The 18,434-nt window shown below is 43.3% G+C and overlaps 1 protein-coding gene across 3 annotated transcripts in view; it reads left to right on the forward strand.

Moving 5' to 3' along the window:
- PPP1R12A (protein phosphatase 1 regulatory subunit 12A) overlaps nucleotides 1-18,434 on the forward strand; it is a 2,492,399-nt gene that overhangs the window by 426,835 nt on the left and 2,047,130 nt on the right. For all 3 annotated transcript variants that reach the window (XM_044087956.1, XM_044087957.1, XM_044087958.1), the window contains exon 5: nucleotides 2,393-2,537. In XM_044087956.1, coding sequence (XP_043943891.1) covers nucleotides 2,393-2,537 — 145 coding nt within the window. The remainder of the gene's footprint in view (nucleotides 1-2,392; nucleotides 2,538-18,434) is intronic.

The raw sequence follows: 18,434 nt of genomic DNA on the forward strand, positions 1-18,434 counted from the left end.
TTGCAAGACACAATCAAAGCCTTTATTAGGAAATGCACTGAGTAAGTTGACAAACGAACAACGAAATTAATAGACCTGTATTTAATGTTGTGCTCATAAATCAAATTAATAAACTAAATCTAATAAAGCTCCAGGCAATGACTGCATTCTATCTGAACTTTATAAGCTTATGCCTAAGGAAATGTTTAACATCTTACCCCATGTTTTTCAGTTAGTTAGATTCATCAGTAGTTATGCCCTCATGGAAGTACACTCTTATATCTCCAATCCTGAAAACAGATAGGGACCCAGTCGAATGTTCCTGTTATAGACCTATTTCATTATCAAATGTTGATTACAAAATATTCATGTCTAGGCTTGCAACTAGAATTCAGAATTTTTCATATGTAATAATGATCAAACTAGATTTGTAAAAAATAGAAATAGTTATAACATTAAAAGAATATTAACTATAATTGACTATATTAATATAAAAGATAATTTAATACGTTTAAATATCAACACTTTTGATGCATTTAATTGGAAATATCTCCTACTGGTCTTAGAAGAATATAATTTTTCAAAGGGTTTTCTGCAGCTTATATGTATTCTCCATGTAAATTCTTTAGTTTATGTAAAAATAGGTTAGTATGTCTCAGAATCCATTACGATTATTAAAGGAACAAAGCAAGGATGTTTGTGGTTATGTAACTGTTTGCGAATTACATAAGATCAAAAACAGATATCAAAGGAATACAAATAAGCAATAATTTAAATTCGAAATGACTTCTGTTTGCTAATGATGTACTTTTAACATTGAATGATAAAAATTAACTTAATTCCCCATTTGAGGTTATAGAAACATTTCAGTCTAAATCTGATCTTACATTTAATGAAAAAATAAGAATTCTGTGTATAAATTCCAATATAGATGACATGGAAGAAAGATCCTTTAAATATTTTGCCCAAGTTGATAAAAATAGGAATAATCTTAACTGAAAAAATATATAAGGCATACTAAATATAAATTATAGTAATCTAGAAAATATTAAAAAATATCAATAAATGGAACATATTCTTATTTATAGTAGGAGAGACTTTCAATAATAAAACTGATAATACTACCAAAAATATTGTATATAATACAATCATTAGCTCTTCCCACCCCTAAGCATTACATCAGAGAATTTAATACCTTAATACTTGGAATTCTTTGGTATTGTAACAAATCTAGATTGACCCTTGGTCATCATTTAAGAATTTGGACTTGGGAATAGGTTTTCTTGATTTTTAGAATTGTATTCTTTATCTACTGTTATAAAGACAATTACTTTATAGACAAAATTACACTGCCATATGGAAAGACATACAAGAGAGTATTTGTTTAAAATCTAAGCATGTACACAAAATAATGCAAGTACTTTAAATATAAAAATAATGTCTGCTTTTAAGGAAAAATAATATTTTGGCATCATTTGATGGATAAAGAAAAGTTACATTCTCTAGATTTTATTTAAAAAAATCTAAATAATGAAATGTGGTTAAATATTCAAAACTCTTCAGCAGAAGCCCACAGTTTACTTGAGGCTGGGTGCATGAATTTAGGAAGAAAAGCATCTGTTTTGCCTTTTTTCTGGTGATGGTAGGGCTTGAGTTCTCCAAGCAAACACTAAGTGGATTGGCAGCTAAATTATTCGCAGTCGGGCAGCTGATGTCATGGTGTAGCGCATGCAGTCAAAATCTTTGCCACTAGAGAGATTGCTGTGTCTGGTGCTAGCTTCACCAATTATCTTCATAGCAGATGCCTGTGCTGCGACCTTTTGATCATTAATTCACACCATTGTCCACCATTATTTCCTTAACCATGACTTTAGGAGTTAGGCTTTCTCCAGTACCTCTGCACTCCAGGGTTCAGCCCTCTGATCTTGGTCCCTCAGCTCTGCTGCATTTCCTTTCAGTCTGTTGGATTTGTGTTACTGATTTAACCTGTCAAGGAGGGGTCCCTGATATTAGAAATAGCATACATATTTATCATCTAATCTTCCCTACAGTAGACTCTTCATAATGAGTTAATTTTTTTTTCATTTTCTTCTGTTTAGATGGTTCCTTTAGCCTATGTTCTGATTTCTTTGCAAGTCCGCCTGCCATATAGTCGCATAATATTTCTTAGCAGGGCAGTGTGCTCATGGGCTGAGTGCAGTCAGGTAGTCGGTGTGTGATGTGCCAATTTGTACCTGTGTCTGGCATAAGTGACCATAATCATGGGAGTGTATAAACACAGTTTGAATTGTGTTTAATGGAAGGAGTGAATACAGTTGCTGACCCTGTAAAAGAGGGCTACCTTACACATTGGCTAATAGGGTAAAAATGTCTGTATTTGCTGTAATAACGTAATTGGTTTAAATCCCTGCAGGCTGTTAATACAAACCGGATACGATGTAAATGTTAAAGACTTTGATGGCTGGACACCTCTTCATGCTGCTGCTCACTGGGGTAAAGAAGAAGCTTGTCGTATCCTTTCAGAAAATTTGTGTGATATGGATTCTGTGAATAAATTGGTAGGTGCTATTCTGTATCTGGACATGTTTGAGCTTATTTAAGAAAGATCTGATTTGTCTATAGAATTTTACTTCATAAATATGTATGTCAAGCAGTTTTAAGCTGCTGAAGATTTTTGTGTCCTATCTTGGTATACTCTGTGATTTGCTCGCTGTTATTGCTGCCTCTTTTTTTAGCTATAGTGAGAAGGCATGATACTGAGTCCACTTTGTGCTGGACCAAGCAAAGAATTATCGTCTGAACTTTCATATTACAAAATTTGTATTAGTAGTAACTCATTTCAGTGAAATGGAAGCAATGCAGATTTCATTTCCTGATGTGCAGTTGTCTGTTACTAGACAGGTTGTTGGTTTCATTATACCTCCGTACTTGGTTGTTTATCCTTAATGGTACTCTTACTATGGTACTCTTTGATTTTGTAGGTCCTTGTATCTAATCTTGGAAAATACATTACCTAGTTCTTAAAAAATTCATTACTGGTTATATTTAGATATCCCACAATTTAAGCTTTGTTTTTTTTCTGAATAATAGGTTATAATCTTGTCCTGTTTTAGAGGTAGTCAAACACATCTTGAATAGCCATCACTTAAGTATAGTTGTGTAAAATGGATTCTTCATTTGTGCAGGCTGTGTAGTTTCTGCTTCCAAGACTTTGAAAATTCATGTATCATTATGCATTTCGGTCTTGTTACCCATACTGTTACCCAGCAAGAGCATTGCAGAAATGTCATTTTAGTCGTAACACAGGGTACTGTGAATATTGATTTGAGTTATGAACTTCGCTGTGAGTAGTGTTGAACACAGCCTTTCCCAAGCCTCTTGCGTAATTAAGATAAAGCAATAATTTTTGTAAGCACTTGCTTTAATCAGAAATGTAGATGTTTAAAGTATTACTGACTGGGCATTTACAGTTTAACAAGGGGTGTAGCAGTGGGGCGGGGGGGGGGTAGATAGTAACTTGCATTTACAGTGTTTAAAGGATTCACTGGTAAAAGCTCCCTTTTTAGCAGGCATAAACCTACAGTAAAAGCAATGCCTGCATGATGTTCTTGGGCCATTTGGTTAACTGTTGCTTGCGAGTTGGTAAGTAGCTGTCTTGGAGTGTTAGTCTTTGAACAATTTGTTCAGAGGATGGTTACTTGGTGTAGTGTAACCTTATATGCTTCTTGCATCTGGAGCAGATAAAGTGTATGGATAATATTGTTTACATTTGATCCCAAAAGAGTCCTATATTCCGTTAGGTTGTTGAAACTCTGTATTGTCAGAGGGCATTATTTACTTCAACAAATCTGGATCAAGTAATGCAGGTTAACTGTATTTTTTTTTTAATGCAAAAGAAAGCACTCTGTTGGAAGCCCGTAGTGTACAAGGTATTGTTGAATGCCATGACATGCAGTTGTTGTACCTCAACCAGCTCTGTTTAATGTGATTTGTTAAAGCTTACAAGGAGCCCTTTCCAAGCATTTTAATTTTGTGGGTCCTAAGTGGCAATGGGTGATTAAGGCCATTGCTTCCTGAAAGCTTTGAAAGTGTATTGGCTACATCCTGTAAAGTTTCTGTAAAAATCTTGTTTGTAAGGCATAACTTAAATAAGTTTAAGTTCTTTTCTTAGAAAAAAAGAGTTAAAGAAAAATGTAAAACAATAGATGTAATGTTGTCCCTTTCATTCGACCTCACCACTGGGTTTAGGATTCATCCTCTGATCCTGTCCGGCCTTTCCAAAGACTGATGCCGCATGTCTTGAGCCCCTCCCACTCCCATAATGCCCTGCAAATCTCCTGATTCCTCAGATTTCATTTGCCACCTTCCAGCACGGGCATGATTGCCTTGTGTTCTTGAGTCTCAGATAAGTACTGTATGCGTTTTCCTTGCCTTAACCTTTGCTCTTTGTCTTTCTAGTTTTAGAAACTCTTGTAGTTACTGATGTTCTTTGTGTTTCACTGTTGCAGTCATTACATTTGGGTTATCCTGCTGGCAGGTTGCCCTCAGTCGGCCTGAATTCCAAAGTCTTGGGTCCTGCGTCAGTTGCTGTCGCCTCTTCCCTGACGTCAGGGGTATAAAAGATGCAGCCGACGCCATTTTCTGCAGTCTTTCTTGCCGCGCGGTGCCCGAAGCAGAAGCAGTTCGCAAGTGCTGGTCGGCCGACTCCTGAGATTTTCGTGTTCGAGTTTCAGTTCCGAAGTCTTCATTAAAAGTTAAGTACCCCGTTGGGGAAACTTTCTTGCTCCAGACCGATGTCAGAAAAAGTTAATAATTGTATTTCTTGTGGGAAGCAAATACCTCATAAGGACTTTCATTCTTACTGTATTCCTTTCCTAGGCCCTGACCACGATGTTTCTAGTTGTCAGTTTTGTGCTAGATTTAACCAACGCACTATTAAGCGTCGGTACGATTTTGCATTAAGCTATTTTGGGCGAAGATTTAATTATACAATGTTGTTGGATAGCCATCCGACTACTGGAGTTTACAAAAAACGGAAAGAAAAAGACAGGCAAACGAGGTCCAAAACCGACAACGAAGCTTCTCCTAAGCAAGCAGCCCCTGACGCCCGCTACTTTAGAGTCGCAGGCCACTACCAACTCCCACGTGGAGTCGGCCTGGCCGCTGGAAACTCAATGTATTGGAGCCTTGGAGACTATTCCCTCAGAGGGGTCCAGAACTGCTGATCAGGCATCGGCTTCTGAGGGTGTATTCAGACCTAAACAATTGTATATTAAACCGACTTCAAAGGCAAAGACTAAAACACCTTTAAAGGCAAAGAAACAAGTTCAGCCACATGGACAGGCCTCCATGCCCAAAAAACAGATGCTCAAAATGGCCGAAGACTTAATTACCTTGAATCAGGGGTTCCCATCCCCCTCCTGATAAGAGGCCTAGGCAAGAGACAGACTATGAATCTTCAGATCAGGTTTCTATTTCTTCTGATTCCTCTTCTGATCAGTAATATTCTCTTCCCCTCTATGAGGATTCTGATGCTGTAGAATCAGTTCCTTCAGCTTCTCCTTCTGAGGACTACTCTTTTGGGGAAACCTTGCATAACATGACGGAGCACTTCCACTGGGAGAGCCAAGATTTTTCAGAATCTAAGAAGAGGCTCAGAGACTTCCTTAACACAGGCTTCTAGCTGTTCCACCTGTGTTAGACATTGTAGATGATGTGTTCTCAGAGTGTAGTCTGACCCCTGACTCCTTACCTCCAGCTCCTGTTAAGCTGGACAGATACTACAGGGTCCCAGACTCTCATAAATTCATTTTCAAAAACCCTACTGCAGACCCAGAAACTATTTCTCAGGGTCCTAAAGGGGTCAAGGCTTCCTCTGCAAAAAACCCTACCCCCTCTGGCAGGGATTCTAGGGCACTGGATAGATGGGGAAAAAAGATTTACACATCTGCTAACTTAGCTGTAAGGGCCTTAAATTGCCAGTTTCATATGCTCAAATATCAGCAATATATCATGACACTGCTTAAACAGAAAATGATGGTAAATTCTGAATGTGCAGAAAACAAAGAAATGCAGGATTTATTGCATGCAGCTGAACAAGTTGGAAAGCATACTTTGCAATGTGGTTTTGATTCTCTGGAGGCCTCCTGTAGGGCCGCTGTTACAGGTTCTGTCATTAGGAGGCATGCTTGGTTAAAGGAACAAAATCTGCCTGATCATGTCAAAGCAAAATTATTAGATGCGCCATTACAACATGATACCTTGTTTGGTGATGAGGCAGAAGAGGTGTTAAAAAAATGGAGGACAAAGCTAAATCTATGCAAACGGTCAAGGATTTCTTACAGGTACAGCCACCTAGATTTAGCAGACACTGGCCTACAAAGAATTGGTCCTTTCCAGTCTCAGACAGACCTCAAAGGGACAGATCCAGATGCCCTAGAGGCAGATCACAGCCGCAAGGTTCCTACACGTCTAAGCAATGGGGTGCTTCTACCTCCAAAGGTAGAGAAGACAAATCACAACCATACAGGAAACAGTCCCAATGACTTCCCCCTGCCTGCACCAAGCACTTGTATTCTGGCAGCACCCTTGGGGGGAAAACTAGCACTTTTTTTCTCAAAATTGGCACATTATAACCCAGGACAAATGGGTTCTAGACATAGTGTCACACGGCTACAAGTTTCATTTCCATTCCCTGCCAAGGGCAAACGGTTGGCCAGACCTGCCAAAAAAATCAATGGGCAGAGGCTCAAAAACAAGTCGCAGCTCTCATGGACATGAGGGCTATTCAACAAGTGCCACAGCAAGAGCAGGGACAAGGATTTTACTCAAGACTGTTCTTGGTACCCAGAGAAGACAAAGCATGGAGACCAATACTGGACATATCTATTCTAAACACTTTCCTGGATATACCAAAATTCAAGATGTTGACCTTGCAGCAACTTCTGCCCATGCTGGGCAGCAAGGCTTGGCTCGTGACTTTAGCCCTAAAAGAGGCATACCTGCATGTCCCAATCAGACAATCATGCAGAAGATACCTCAGATTCAAGGCTGGCTCAAAGCATTACCAATTCTCTGCACTGCCCTTTGGCTTCTCTACTGTGCCCAGGGTCTTCACAAAGTGCCTGGCACCAGTAATTGCTTACTGCAGACAAAGAGGAATACAAATATATCCTTACTTGGACGACTGCCTCATACAAGCAGAAAACAGACATTCTACCACAGCATCTGACGTTTGTGAAAAGACTTTTGACATGCTTAGGGTACACAGTCAACAAAAAGAAATCAAAACTAGTACCCTCTCAAGAGATAATATTCCTGGGTGCAAGCTTAAATACAACTGCCCAGATGGCTTATCTCACTCCAGACAAAGGGAACTGACTATCTATTTCAAGGAAATGGCAATAAAGGCCCAGTTATCTGCAAGGAAAATTTTGCAGGCTTTTGGCGTCATGGCATCCTGCATCTTACGAATTCCATATGCAAGACTGCATATGAGGAAAATTCAGTGGTACCTAAAAAGTGTCTGGACACAACATTGCTACAGCCTGGAAATAATGATTACTCTAATTCCCTGCCTGCAACAGGAGTTTCGATGGTGGGCAAAGGCTTGTCATCAAAACTAGGGACAGCCATTCTCACTACCCGCAGCCAGGCAGAGCCTAACGACGGATGCATCAGATTATGCCTGGGGGGCACACATGGCAGGAAGAGGCATTCAGGGCACCTGGTCCACAAACCAAAAGCATCTACGTATCAGTCAAAAAGAGATGCTAGCTGTTCAAAATGCCCTGACAGCCTTCAAGGACCTACTTCATCCGGGAAAACTACCGGTAGACAGACAACACCACGGTCATGTGGTAAATAAGCAGGGGGGCAGTCATTCTTAACCCCTTTGCAGACTAGCCATGGCTTTATGGGACACAGCAGTGACTTACCAAGTACATCTGCAGGCACAATTCCTGCAAGGAAAGGAAAATACTCTGGCAGACGAACTAAGCAGAAACCTCTGGATCCCCACGAGTGGCATCTGGATCCACAAGTCTTCAGCATGATAACAAAGAAATGGGGATGCCTGGACATAGATCTATTTGCCTCCCCTCACAACAATCAACTAAAAAGATTCTGCACAAGGACTTATCCCAGACAAGCTTGGAAAGTGGACGCCTTATCTTTCAACTGGACAAACCTATCAGTATATGCCTTTCTTCCACTGCCTCTCCTCCCCAAGGTACTCCTAAAGGTCAGACAGGAGAAACCAAAAATGATTCTGATTGCCCCAGACTGTCCATGCCAGTACTGGTATCCGAGCTTAAGGAACTTGTCCCAATGCCCAGCCTGGATCTTACCTCAAATACCTCATCTACTGTCCCAGCAAAACAGTCAGATTCTGCACAGCCAACTCAGGACCCTAAACCTGGCAGCATGACGGATAATGTAGCCATACAAACCACACCTCTCAGTAAAGCTGTGATGGATGTCATTTTAGAAGCCAGAAGGCCTAGTACTAGAAAATCCTATGCTGGGAAATGGAAGAGATTTTGTGCTTGGAACCAAGCTCAAGGAACTGATACAGCTGTCCCAAATATTCCTCAGATTTTGCAATACTTAACTGAGATGCTGGACAAAGGCCTATTTATTTTCATCAATTAAAATCCATGCCTCTGCAATTTCGGCTCATTACAATACAGAGCCACCACTTTTTTCTCATCCTTTATTAAGGCAGTACCTCAGAGGAGTCAAAAAACTTAAGGCCTCCAAGGACAACGCCAATACCTGCATGGGACCTCAATTATGTCTTGGAAAAACTCACCTTAACTCCTTTTGAGCCAGCTGCTCCTGCGGATATAAAGTTCTTATCTTGGAAAACAGCTTTGCTCTTAGCAATAACTTCTGCAAGACGAGTTTCAGAGCTACAGGCTCTCATGGCTGTGGAACCCTTTGTCATTTTTTATCCAGACAGGGTCTCTCTGAGAACAAACCCTACATTTATGCCTAAGGTGGTATCCAGTGTAGCCCTTAACCAAACTATTCATTTGCCAACTTTTTATCCAAATCCACAGAACAAGGGGGAGAAAATTCTGCATTCTTTGGACGTACACAGACAACTTAGATTCTACTTGGACAAAACTAAAGTTTTCAGAAAGACAGAACAATTACTAGTGGCATATGCCACAGCATCACAAAGAAAGGACATCTCCAAGCAGACTTTTTCAAAGTGGATAGGTCACTGCATTCGTTTCTGCTACTCACAGCATGGCAAACCAGTGCCTAAGGGCATTAGGCCACATTCAACCAGAGCTGCAGCCACTTCTGCAGCCTTTCTCAGGGGAGTACCAACCAAAGACATTTTAGAGGCTGCTACTTGGAGTTCAGTGCATACCTTTACAAAACATTCAATCTGCCTTTTTACTCTAAATCCAGGGCAGGCTTTGCCACTGCAGTTCTGCAGGGCCTCATAGCCGCTCCTAATGCTGTTTACCTCCAGCCCCCCAACCATAGCTTTGGGACTCAACGCAAATGTAATGACTGCAACAGTGAAACACGAAGAACATAGTACAGTTGTGTACACTTACCATAAATGTGTATGTTCGAGTGTATTCACTGGTGCAGTCCAGGTTACCCACCCACCATCCCCCTTATTTTGGCTGGTACTTATCTTTACTTCTCTAATCTATACAACCTAGGTGGTGTATTTGCTTATAAATGAGGGTAAAGCTTATTTTGGTGCATGTATGTTTTATTTACATATTTTTATTCTACTCTTTTGGGGGCACCTGACATCTGGGGCAAGAAAAACTGAAGAAAATGGCGTTGGCTGCATCTTTTATACCCCTGACTATCTGACGTCAGGGAAGAGGCGACAGCAACCGACACAGGACCCAAGACTTTGGAATTCAGGCCGACTGTGGGCAACCTGCCAGCAGGATAACCCAAATGTAATGACTGCAACAGTGAATACACTCTAATATCTACATTTATGGTAAGTGTACACAACTGTACTTTTTTCATTTCCTCCCTCCTGATTTTTATTTAACAAGCGGATTACGTTAGGCCCCTTTCCCACTCTTCCTAGGTCTTTCACTTTTTCTTGTGTAAAAAAAAAAACAAAGAAAAACCACAAATAATAGTAATATATTTCTATGTAATTGTTCGTTCTTTTGTGTATATGTGCTTCATGATCCGGTGTTTTCCCTTTTTCATTAGTACTGTTTAACCCCTTGCCGCATGTGTCATGGAATGTAAAGCAACCGGCTCTAAGCGTTGCTCCTCTTATGGACATAAGGTTCCACACTCAAATGCCCACGAGATGTGTGTGAACTGCCTGGGTCCTGCTCACCTTGATCAGGACTGTAATGTGTGCATGGGCTTTAACCCCATGTCCTGGCAGACAGGCTCAACAAATTGATTTTACAAGGAATGTTGCCTTCCTCTGGTGCTCAGACCCCTGTCAAGCTTGGTCCCTGCAAAGAAGCCAAGGAAGACAAAGAACATCAGAAGTGAGTCCCTTCTGAGAGGTTGTCTCCCAGGTCACCGCCCCAAATGGATCCAAGAAAGAGAAAACCTTTGGGTCCAAAAGGCTCCTTGGATGTGGCGATGTTTTCTCCAGACATGATCCCCCCCTCTGATCTAAGCCTCTTAGGATCCTAGAATATCCGATTCGAAAGAGGTTTCAGACCAGTCATAAATTCTTACTGTTAGGAACTCCCCTCCCTCTGCAGATCCCAGAGCTTCAGATCAGAGGTCTAGAAGCTACACTCCAAGGCAGAGCAAATCTCCCTCACCAGCCAGGCTGGCACATTCGCCTGTAAGGTCTACTCACACCTCTGTTTCTTCCACGTCATCTAGACCTTCCCGCTCAGATACGGACAGGATGATGCGGAGCCTCTTGAAAGCTCAGATTGAGCTGGGGTTTTTACATTCTCCATCCCAATTCGGATCTGTGTGCCATCCCCCTTTACTGCCACTCCTCTTTTGATCCGACCGCTGGCTTCAGAACCCCAGATTGTAGATACCCTGAGAAAGGCATTGCCTGATCTGAGGATCCATCCCTCCTCTACTCTGGCAGTGTCCCAGACTTGCTCAGTTCCAACTCTGAGCAGAGCGGGTTCTGCACCCAAAAGGTCAACATAGACTTTGGGGGGATTTGCCCTCTGCTCTGACATGGTTGGATCCATCCCTTCCTCTCGGAGCTTCGGCTCTTGACTGTTCAGGGCCAGTGTTGTCTGGAGTTGTTGGATCTGTGGTACACCTTCTCCTTTGAGGCTTTTTCGGCTTTGAGAAAGGAGGGGGGAGGATTCCTGGGTTTGTCAGCCTTCCAGGTGGCAGATGGGTCCTTCTCAAGGGCTAGAGTTGTGTCTCCTTGCCCCCCAGAACCAGTCCAGGTTCTGTCCAATCAGTGTCTGGCTTCTGTACGTCCTATCCACGGTCATCCCACGTCCTGTCCACGGTCAGCCCACCCAACAGGTCTTCCAGACTTCTCTTCCACAAGGGATCTCCCCTTCTTCCGAGTCCTCCCGAGTCCCCCGCAGAGGTGGTATCTCTGAAGAGGATGTGCAAGAGGAAGCACATAGATTCTCCCCTGGAGTTATTAACTGAAGATAACAGATTTTGATGGAGAGGAAGTCCCCCTGTTCACCACTTAAGGACATCTCCTTCAGAAATTCTGGAAATTCTGAAGCGTAAGGGTTTTTGGTCCACCCAAGCCCCCTCTTCCGAGTAATCGGTCTTTCTGGATGCCTTTGGGATGGGCCCATCTACATCCTGGGTGACCCTACCAACAGATGAACTTATTGATTTGGTGTCCCGCCATGCTTGGAAGAAACGTGACACTGGGTAGCCCATTCCCAAACAAGCAGGTTGATATTTCAGCCCCTCTGCCCGACCGTCTACAATGGAGTATGGGTGTCCCATTTGATGCTATCATAGAGCTAGCTGGCAAAACAAAGCTCCACTGTCCACCGCCTAAGCAAGGAATCTCATGCTGGACAGACATGGGAAGCGTGTTTATGCCTCAGCCACTTTTTCTCTGAGACCATTAAATTACATGATACATTTCATTCCTTTGCAAAGGGACCTGGTTCAGGAGCTTGCCAACTCCCTGTCAGGGTCCATGTTGGTAGATGACCCCAGAAGCTTTCTCCCCAAATGGCCACCCTATCCTCCCTAGCCAACTCCTCAATGAAGCTGATTTCAACACTGTGGAAGGAACCTCATAAGCAGCCAGAACAGGAAATAGCCCTTAGGAGACATGCCTGGTTGAGGGTTTTGTAGAACCCTTTAAGGTGTTTACCAATGCCCTTGTTTGATGGTTCCTCCTTGTTTGGACCATTGGTCAAGGAGACACCCACAGTGAGCAAGAAGGAAAGCCCGTACCTGCCATAGGGATCAAGCTTTCTTCCCCACAAAGGACCTTCTCAAGGAACCAACATAGTGGGAAGAAGATGTGGTTCAAGAAGTCACAGGGTCCTTATCAGTAGTGTCACAAGGATTCCTCATCCAGAGGCAGAGGACGAAGATTTAATGGTGGGCACTGCCCCAGTGGCAGAGGAGGTCCGCAGAATCAGGGCTTTAGAGAACCTTTCTCAGACACGCTCCTGAAGTGTTGCCTGACTGTTCTACTCTTGAGACAGGAGAAGATTTTTCTTGCACCTGGATGCCTGGACAAAAATAAATGACAACTGGGTGGAGCAGACCCTTCAAGAGTTTCAGAAACTTCTGGAAAAAGAGCCATCCAAAAGGTCCCAACCACACAGCAAAGATGCTCTACTTATTCATAGGTGTGTACTAGACTAATGGCCCTGGAGCCTTTACAAGCCTAGCCCATAGGATTACCCTGGCATCGTGCCACCCAACAGTAGTTCCCAGTGCTTCTGTTGAGTAGAGCCACTGGAGTGATCCCAAGGGTGAATTTTCTATTTCCCATCCACTCATCAAGATTTCTCTTGAAGAGGGTCAGTGAGGTGCTCTGTTTGACATGTATGGGAAGTCTGATGTTCATCGTGTTTCACTGTTGCAGTCATCACTGTAGGGTTCTCCCCTGCCGGCAGGCAGTCCTCGGTCGGCCAGAATCCCAAAGTCTGGGTCCGGCGTCGGCTGCTCAGCCATGCTCCCTGACGTCCGAGCGCCAGGAGTACAAAGCTGGCAGCCGACGGCATCTTCTCCAGTCTTTCTTGCCGTGCGGTGAAAGCAGTTCGCAAGTGCCGGTCGGCTGACTCCTGACAATTTTTTGTTAAGTACTTCAGTCCGAAGACTTTTTTCTTCTACTCAAAGCTAAGTACACCGTTGGGGAAACTTTTTTCTTGCTCCAGTCCGATGTCAGAAAAAGTTAATAATTGTATTTCTTGTGGGAAGCAAATACCTCATAAGGATTTTCATTCTTACTGTATTCCTTGCTTAGGCCCTGACCACGACGTAGCTAGTTGTCTGTTTTCTGCTAGATTTAATCAATGTACGATTAAACGAAGGTACGATTTTGCATTTCATTACTTTGGTAGGCGATTTAATTGCAAAATGTCGTCGGACACACTTCTGACTACTGGAGTTCACAAACGACGCAAGGATAAAGACAGGCCTCCGAGGTCCAAAACAGACGACGTTGTACAAGCAGAGCCAGCTTCAGGTTCGACCGTCGTCAGTGAGGCGCTTTTGCAGCCCCTGTCGTCGGCCATTTCGGAACCGATGGCGAAGCGCTCCACGAGGAGCCAACTAGGCCTTTGAATATTTCAGTTGCAGGACCTTCGGACAATGCTCCTTCGGATGGGTCCGGAGCCGCTGTGCAGGTACCGGCTTCCGAGGGGGTTTTTAGGCCTACACAGCTTCTGATAAAGGCAAAGACAAAGGCAAAGACTCCTTCCAAATCAAAGACTACAGCCCAGGCCTCTTCTGATCTGGGACCCAAGTCTCAGAAACAGTTACTTAAGATGGCGGAGGACTTGCTTACTATGATTAGGGGTTCACATACCCCTCCAGATAAAAGGCCAAGGCAGGAATTGTATTATGACTCTTCTGATCAGGCTTCTGTTTCTTCAGTGTCTTCTTCTGACCAGGATTATTCTTTCCCTCCTTATGAGGATTCTGATGCTGAGGAATCCATTCCTTCAGCTTCTCCCCCTGAGGATTTTTCATTTGGGGAAACTTTACATGAAATGAGGGAACAATTTTCACTGGGAAGGACAGGAGTACTCGGAATCTAAGAAAAGACTTAGGGATTTTCTTCTTCTTCTCCAACATTAGACCCCTGGCTATTCCTCCTATTTTGGATATTGTGGATGATGCCTTTTCTGAGGCTAACTTAACTCCCGACTCTTTTCCTCCAGCTCCTGTTAAGCCAGACAGATATTATAGGGTTCCTGATTCCCACCAGTTTTTATACAAGAATCCTACTGCTGATCCTGAAACCATTTCTCAGGGCCCTAAGGGGGTTAAGGCCGCTTATGCTAAAATCCCCATTCCCACAGAGAAGGATTCCAGAGCTTTAGAAAGATGGGGCAAAAAAAAAAAAAGTTTACACTTCTGCAACTTTATCTATTAGGGCTTTAAACTGTCAATTTCATATGCTGAAATACCAGCAATTTCTATGGTCTGTTTTGAAACAAAAGCAAACTTCCATTTCCGCTTGTGCAGATAATAAGGAATTACATGATTTAATGCATGCCACTGAACAAGTAGGGAAGCATGGTTTACACTGTGGTTTTGATGCCTTGGAGGCTTCTTGTAGGGCTGCTGCCTCTGGCACAGTCATTAGAAGACATGCTTGGTTAAAGGAACAAAACTTGCCGGATCAAGTAAAAGCTAAGTTACTGGATGCTCCTGTTCAGCATAATATTTTGTTTGGATCTAAGACTGAAGAGGTGATAAAGAAGATGGAGGACAAGGCAAAATCCATGCAAACGGTTAAGGATTTCTTACAAGTACAGCCCCCCCAGATTTAGTAGCAATTGGCCTACTAAAAATTGGTCCTTTCCCAATTCAGACAGACCTCAGAGGGGTAGATACATATGCTCCAGAGGAAGGCCCCAAACGCAGACCTCCTACAGACCAAGACAGTGGACTGCTTCCACCCCTAGAGGTGGAGAGGACAGATCTCAAGCTCATAGAAAACAGGCTCAATGACTCCCTCTGCTGGGCAGCAGGAACTTCTTGCCTGGAAGCCCCTCGTGGAGGAAAACTCTCCCTTTTTCACCTAAATTGGACTTACATAACCCAAGACAAGTGGGTTCTGGATGTGGTTTCAAGAGGTTACAAATTCCATTTTCATACCCTACCAAGACCAAGCGGATGGCCGGATCTAACAAAACATCAATGGTTAGAGGCCTTAAACCAGGTGGAAGCCCTCTTGGCTATGAAGGCCATAGAACTGGTTCCACTTTCAGAAATGGGACAAGGTTTTTACTCAAGGCTCTTTCTAGTCCCCAGAAAGCAAAATTCATGGAGACCCATCCTGGATCTGTCAGTCTTGAACACTTTTCTCGAGATACCAAAATTCAAGATGCTTACTCTACAGCAGCTACTTCCAATGCTGAGCAAAAATGCATGGATGGTAACTTTGGATTTAAAGGAGGCTTATTTACACATTCCCATCAGGCAGGAGTGCAGAAAATACCTCAGGTTCAAGGCCGGATTGAGGCACTATCAATTCTCTGCGCTGCCCTTTGGATTGTCTACTGCGCCCAGGGTCTTCACCAAATGCCTGGCACCAGTAGTAGCTTATTGCAGACTCAAGGGAATTCAAATTTACCCTTATCTGGACAACTGTCTTATTCAAGCAGACAGCAAGGATGTCTTACTCCAGCATCTAGAATTTGTTCAGAATCTTCTCAAGTTCCTGGGATTCACTGTGAACATAAAAAAGTCAAATTTGACACCCTCACAACAGATCACTTTTTTGGGTGCTCTTCTGAACACAACAACCCGGATGGCATTTCTGACATCCGAAAAACAATTACAGCTGGCTTCAACTTTCAAAACCTTGGCGTCTCTAACTCCGTTATCTGCAAGGAAATTCCTGCAGGCTTTGGGTTACATGGCCTCCTGCATCCTTTCTCGTACCATATGCAAGACTACACATGAGGAAAATACAGAGTTACCTAAAAAGTGTATGGTCCCAGCATTGTCACAGTCTAGACACACTGATCACCGTCCTGCCTTGTCTACAAAAGGAATTCCTTTGGTGGACCAAGGCATGTATTCAAAACAAAGGGAAAGCCTTCAGTCTGCCTCCAGCCAGCCAGATACTAACCACGGATGCCTCAGATTACGCATGGGGAGCCCATTTGCAGGGAAAATGTCTGCAGGGCCTTTGGACAAAGGATCAGAAGCACCTGCATATCAATTTAAAGGAAATGTTAGCTGTTCAGAACGCTCTATTGGCCTTCAGGAATCTGCTACAACTAGGACAACTACTGATACGGACAGACAACACCACAGTTATGTGGTACATAAACAAGCAAGGGGGTTCACACTCCTACCCCTTTGCAGACTAGCCATGAATCTATGGAACACAGCTCTAGCTTGCAAAGTGGACCTACAAGCTCAGTATCTACCAGGGAAACAAAACATCCTGGCAGACAGTCTGAGCAGGAGCCTGTCAGACCCACACGAGTGGATGCTGGACACAGAAATATTCAAGATGATTACAGCAGTCTGGGGATGCCCACACATAGATCTTTTTGCATCCCACCTCAATCATCAACTGCAGATTTTTTGCACAAGGATATTCCATGAACTAGCATGGAAAGTGGATGCACTATCATTCAGTTGGCGAAACCTCTCTGGGTATGCCTTCCCACCTCTACCTCTTCTTCCACGGGTGTTATTAAAGATAAAGCAGGACAAGCCCAAGATGATAATTTTACTGGCCCCAAATTGGCCTAGACAGTTTTGGTACCCAACACTGAAAAACCTTTCTCAGGAGCCCCCTTGGGTTTTACCTCAGACTCCGAACCTTCTGTCCCAACACCAGGGTCAGGTTCTGCACTCTCATGTCAAAACTCTCAGCCTGGCTAATCCAGGGTCTATGATTCATTCTCTCCTACCCAAGCAGGTTATGGATGTCATTTTAGAATCCAGACGTCCTAGCACTAGAAAATCTTATGCAGGAAAATGGAAAAGATTTTGCACCTGGATATGCAGACTCAGGATTCGGATCCTCTTATTCCTAATATTCCTTTGATTTTACTTTACCTGACAGACCTACTACATAAGGGTCTCTCCTTCTCTTCCATAAAGATACATGCCTCTGCTATCTCTGCTCATTATAATACAGACCCTCCAATCTTTTCCCATCAGCTCATGAGACAGTTTCTCAGAGGAGCTAAAAATGTAAGGCCCCCCCTAGATCTCCACCCATTCCTGCCTGGGATCTCAACTATGTTTTGGAAAAACTCACCTTACCTCCTTTTGAGCCTGCTGCCACATCTGACATCAAGTTTTTATCATGGAAGACGGCCATCCTGTTAGCTCTGACCTCTGCCAGGAGAGTTTCAGAGTTGCAAGCTCTCATGTCTGTGGAACATTATATTATTTTTCACCAAGACAGGGTGTCTTTAAGGACTAATCCTACTTTCATGCCTAAGGTGGTTTCCAAGGTGGCTTTAAATCGAACTATTCACCTGCCAACTTTTTTCCCCAGTCCTCAAAATAGGGGGGAAAGGATCTTGCATTTCTTGGATGTACACAGACAACTACGTTTTTACCTGGACAGATCCAAGGACATCAGGAAATCAGAGCAATTGTTTGTTTCTTATGCTTCAAGTTCCCAAGGCAAAGCCATTTCAAAACAGACCATTTCTAAATGGATTGCTCATGGAATCTGATTTTGTTATTCGCACCACGGAAAGCAAATCCCAGGGAGTATTAGGACTCTCTCTACCAGGGCTGCTGCCACTTCAGCTGCTTTCCTCAGGGGAGTTCCTACCAAAGACATTTTGAAAGCTGCAACTTGGAGTTCAGTGCATACTTTTTCTAAGCACTACAATCTACCTCTCTACTCTAAGTCTAGGGCAGGCTTTGCTTCTGCAGTCTTGCAGGGCCTTTTAGCCGCCCCCTCTACTTTATGACCACCTCCCTTCTCTTCTGCTTTGAGATTCAACCCTACAGTGATGACTGCAACAGTGAAACACGATGAACATAGTACAGTTGTGTACACTTACCATAAATGTAGATGTTTGAGTGTCTTCACTGTTGCAGTCTGGGTTACCCTCCCTCCTGTCCCCTCTTATTTTTTCTTTTGTGTGGTTCCCTTCACCCTTCTTCTGAGTTGTATTTGCAAAGGGTATGGGGTTACACTCATTTTGGAACACCTGACATCTGGGGCAAGAAAAACTGGAGAACATGGCGTCGGCTGCCAGCTTTGTACTCCTGGCGCTCTGTCGTCAGGGAGCATGGCTGAGCAGCCGACGCTGGACCCAGACTTTGGGATTCTGGCCGACCGAGGACTGCCTGCCGGCAGGGGA

This window comes from Protopterus annectens, chromosome 11.part0 (assembly GCF_019279795.1).
Source record: "Protopterus annectens isolate FY-2018-M chromosome 11.part0, PAN1.0, whole genome shotgun sequence".
Lineage (NCBI taxonomy): Eukaryota > Metazoa > Chordata > Ceratodontiformes > Protopteridae > Protopterus > Protopterus annectens.